At 49.6% G+C, this 4,896-nt stretch overlaps 1 protein-coding gene across 1 annotated transcript; it reads left to right on the forward strand.

The window, feature by feature from the left end:
- Positions 1 to 2,230: 2,230 nt before the first annotated feature.
- Positions 2,231 to 3,691, forward strand: LOC105306342 (keratin-associated protein 16-1). The gene has a single exon (XM_011381286.1). The coding sequence runs from the start codon at positions 2,231 to 2,233 to the stop codon at positions 3,689 to 3,691; it is 1,461 nt and encodes a 486-aa protein (XP_011379588.1).
- The last annotated feature ends 1,205 nt before the right edge of the window (positions 3,692 to 4,896 follow it).

A 4,896-nucleotide genomic window follows, 5' to 3' on the forward strand; every position in this document is an offset into this window, starting at 1 on the left:
GTTTATGAGGGATTTTGGGGGGAGGGGGACCATCTCCATCCGGAATTTCATTGCTGGTTTAGCTGAGGAAGAGAAGGTGGATGGAGAGGAGAGGACCTGAAAAGGTGGGGATCAGGGTCTTGGGGGCTTCTTCTCTGACTTACCCTCTGCAGAGCTGTCTTAAGCTCCTCTTTCTCTATTGCCTGAGAGCCACATTTCAAAGGATGGCACTCCCTGTTCCTAAACTTCCACTTTCAACTACTGAGTCCTGTGGATTCTGCTTTTTAAAAACATCTCATATCATTCCAGTCCCGAGGCCACTGCCCAATGCAGGTTGTTACCATGAAGTTTTCAGGTAATTGTCCCACATCCCTAATAGTCTTCCACTTCCAGACTTTCCCTCCTTCTCCAATCCAAAGGGCCAACCTGGTCAAGTTACACCCCCTGCTTAAAAATCCCAAATGTCAGCATAACATCCAAGTCATTATTGTGGTTCATAGGCCTTTCATGATTGAGTGCCTAGTCACCCCTCTAGTCCCATCATTGTCCCTTCCTGTCCCCTTGTACTTTTCATCCTGGCTATAGAACCATCTGCTATTCCCCAAATGTATCATGCTTTTGAGAAGCTTTCCCTAACTTCCCAAAAACCATGTTTGCGGTTTTCCAGGGTATCCCTAGAACACCCTGTGCATCCATGTATTGTAGCACCTGTATGTCTACTGTATCACAATTGCTACGTACGTACCTGTCTCTCTTCTAAACTTGGGCTCCTTATGGCTGGAATTGCAACTCATTTATTTTGTATCCCTCACACAGAACTCAATGTTGGATAAGTTGAATGGATGAATAAAAGAAAAATTGAGCGAATGATTGCATAAATTAATGAATGAAGAGAAGGATGATGAACGGTTCAGCTTTTCCAAAGGAGAGCTAGCCTTTTGCATTGATGTTGAGAGCACATGGTGGAGGCACGGTAAAGCCTTGGTGAACAAGGATGTCAGATCTTAGTGTTCAGAAACCTAGGATTTGTTTCTCATCTTACGTCTGACTTAAGAAGTAACACTGACACAATGCTTTGAGAAAGCTTTGCGTTCTTTGCTGTTGTTCACGATGTCTTAGTGAAAGACCCCTCGTCTTTTCTCTTTACCCTTTGAGTCTCGGAGGTATCTTTCTTTCAGGAGCTATTAAATACAGATGTCATAAAGTTGTACACCTTAAATTTACATAATGTTAATTATCAATGTTATCCCAATAAATCTAATTTAAAAAGATTACTAAAGGTAAGAAGGACTCTGGGGGGGTCTACTGAATGCCTGAGGCAGTGGGTGAGTGGAAGGCAAAGAGGGAAGAGAAGCAGAGATGCTAGGTCAAGTGCTTTCCTGGCATCGGAGAGCCAGTAGTGTTGGGCAGGGAGGATCATAGAACAGGATGCAGGATAGCATTGTGGGCTAAGCCTGTGACATGTGGCTTTGACAAGGACTCCTGAGAAATTTCTGTCCAGACAGGATGGTGAGAAGGAAGAACAGCTCTAGATTAGGGCAGAGCTGAGAACTTTAGCAAGTGACAAACATTTTGATTCCAATCCCGTTTCCTTTTCTTTATCTGTACTGGGGGAAGAGGAATCCCATCTCATAGGATTGCTGATAGTTTTAAATAATATCATTGCTATAAACCTCAGTCATTTAAAATCCAACCCAGATACCCCCTCTCCCACAGAGCTCCTCACTACTCCTCACTACTAATCCCTGCATGTCTACTGAGTTTATTATTGCAGTGAGTGTGTCGGCATGCGTGTCTGCCCACCAGAGAGTGACATCCACAAGAATGAGTGAGTATGTCTTATTCATGGGCATCCCATGCGTCCAGCCCAGGGCCTGGTACAGAGGATTAGCAGATGGATAAATTATAAGTTCACTCCTTCTTCCCCTGGTCGAGATGCTCAGAAACACAGGTCATTTAGCTTGGTGGTGATGATGCTTATTCCAAGATGACCTGTAGCTCCAAGGATTCCAAATTTAGCAAGTCAACAAACAGCACAGCTTCTTTATGGGTAGATAAACAACTTCAGGTCAACAAACCTTGGCATAATAAGATGTTCCTCTGAAAACTGGCCCAAACAATGATGAGGAAAAGACACAGGAGCTCAGAACAGCATGTGCTTGTGAAGGGATATAAAAGCGAGGGCCTCGGATAGCTGCCCCAGTCAGGTAGCATCCTCACAGCACTTACAAAGGAGCAGAGCATCTCCATCATGTCTGGAAACTGCTGTTCTAGAAAATGCCCCTCTGTGCCAGCCATCTCTCTCTGCTCTACCGAGGTGAGCTGCGGAGCACCTGTCTGCTTGCCCAGTTCCTGCCGGAGCCAGACGTGGCAACTGGTGACTCTTCAAGATAGCTGCGGATCATCTAGCTGTGGTCCACAGTGCTGTCAGCCCTCCTGTCCCGTGAGCAGCTGTGCCCAACCTGTGTGCTGCGAGGCCACCATTTGTGAGCCCTCCTGCTCTGTGAGCAGCTGTGCCCAACCCGTGTGCTGCGAGGCCGCCATTTGTGAGCCCTCCTGCTCTGTGAGCAGCTGTGCCCAACCCGTGTGCCGCGAGGCCATCATTTGTGATCCTTCTTGCTCTGTGAGCAGCTGTGCCCAACCTGTGTGCTGCGAGGCCACTTCCTGCCAACCAGTCCTTTGTGTGCCCACTCCCTGCCAGCCCATCGTCTGCAAACCCAGCTGCTGCCAGCCAGTCATCTGTGAGCCCAGCTGCTGTCAAGCTGTCTGCACTGTGCCTAGTTCCTGCCAACCAGTGGCCTGCGAGCCCGCTTGCTGTCAGCCGGTGTGCCCCACACCTAGCTGCTGTCCATCCGTCTGCTCTGTGGCCAATAGCTGCCAGTCTGTTTGCTGTGACTCCAGTCCTTGTGAGCCATCTTGCTCCGGGCCCAGCGTCTGCCAGCCTACCTGTGTGGCTCTGGTCTGTGGGCCTGTCTGCCTTCGTTCTGTTTGCTGTGTTCAGAGCCCTTGCGAACCACCTTGTGTCTCCAGCACTTGCCAAGAGCCTTCTTGTTGTGTCTCTAGCACCTGCCAACAGCCCTCTTGTTGCGTCTCCAGCATCTGCCAACCCATATGCTCAGAGCCCAGCCCCTGCTCACCAAGTGTCTGTGTGCCTCGTCCATGCCAACCCGCCTGCTACCTAGTCAAGCGCTGTCAGTCCATTTGCTGTGAGCCTATTGCTTGCCCAGCTACCTCCTGCCAACCTGTTTGCTGCCGCCCAGGGTCTTCTGCATCTGCCATCTGCCAGCCAACTTGTCCTCGGACTTTCTACATACCCAGCTCCTGCAAACGGCCTTGTACGACTTCGGTTTCCTACCGTCCAATTTGCCGCCCAATCTACTCTGGACCACTCACCTGTAGGCAGCCATATGTGACGTCCATCTCCTACCGTCCTGCCTGCTACCGCCCTTGTTACTCCATCCTGCGCCGCCCGGCTTGTGTCACTTCTCTCTCCTACCGCCCGGTGTGCTCCCGCCCACCTCGTGCCGACTCCTGTAAACGAGATTGCAAGCAGTCCACTTCCAGCCAACTGGATTGTGCTGACTCCACGCCCTGCAAGGCAGAAGTTTCAAATGCCAGTTCCTGCCAGCCCCCTGAGGCCAGACCCACTAGCCCAACCACCCATGTGGCCACAGCCAGCCAGCTGGATGCCACCAAGCCTGCTAACAGCTGAACTGACCTCAACCCACCAATTCCTGTAAAGCTAACCTTCGACTAGAGAGAAAACTTGACTGCCCTCCACGAAGCTTATCATACCTTAGCTAGAATCTTTTCCTTTCTGCACCATTATTTGCCATCTGCTTATGTTTCCAAGAATGCATCAGAAATGTCCAAATGTAGGCCTCCTGGGCAGAGAGGGGGGCATTCTGGGTTCCTTTCTGCTGCTGCCATCAAGCTGACAAGAGCTGTTTTACCACATCATCTCAAGTCTCTTTCCCGACATAAATTTTTTCTGTCCTCATGAGTGTGCTCCCTTGCTATCCAATAAATGTGCCTAAGTTGAAGTGACACGCTGTTTTCATTGCTCCTTTGTCAGTGCCACATTCTCACCAGCTGACTCGCTTCATCTTTGACAGCAGCTCCATTCATCCACTCACCCATCAAACGAGCCTTTCAGAGAGCTGCTAGGGCCAGGGACTGTGTTAAGCACTAGGTATGAGAAGACGAAAGTCTCAGTCCCTGCTCTCAGAGGAGCTCATTTCTGTTGGAGAAACAGACACACAATTAATTATACTCCATCGTGCAAAGTACTGAGAGAAAGGTAAGCACAGGGCATTGTGAACTCAGCAGGGAATGGGGAGCCGGGAAACCGAGGAAAGATTCTTGGGGACTGTGATACTGAAGACTTGTCTTGCAGCAAAAGTAGAAACCAGGAAGGAAGAGCTTCCCAAGCAGAGGAAACACGTACGGATGAATGGGGCCTGTGAGCACACTGTTCACTAGGTGAAGCTTGAGCAGACATGTGCTTAGAGGAGTGGTGAGCTCCGAAGTCAGATGAGTAGGTGGTGACCTACCCTTGCAGGGCCTTGTTTGCTGGACAGAGGCATTTGGGTTTGGTGCAGGGCTGACAGGAAGGCATTGTAGGGCTATAGTTCAGGGAAGTGACATGAAGGGCACTGGGTTTGGAACGTCCCTCTGACCTTGATGTGGAGACCTGCATGGAGGAGCATGCTCTCGGATATAAGGAGACTGGAGAGGTAGCCGGTGGCTCTGGGGTCCACAGTGGGATGAAAATAAGTGTGTGTGTGTGTGGGTGGGGGGGTTCATATTTACAATAAGAGAGGTAACTGGATGTCCTGTACAAGAGCTTTGGTTATGTTCTCCTAGTCCCCATAAGACACATTTTTTTGGATAAACTCTATACATATCCTCTTATAA

Source organism: Pteropus vampyrus, unplaced genomic scaffold (assembly GCF_000151845.1).
Source record: "Pteropus vampyrus isolate Shadow unplaced genomic scaffold, Pvam_2.0 Scaffold432, whole genome shotgun sequence".
In the NCBI taxonomy this organism is placed as follows: Eukaryota; Metazoa; Chordata; class Mammalia; order Chiroptera; family Pteropodidae; genus Pteropus; species Pteropus vampyrus.

Bases quoted from the DNA above. Each gene is read 5' to 3' on its own strand.
- LOC105306342 (XM_011381286.1), top strand. From the start codon at position 2,231: ATGTCTGGAAACTGCTGTTCTAGAAAATGCCCCTCTGTGCCAGCCATC.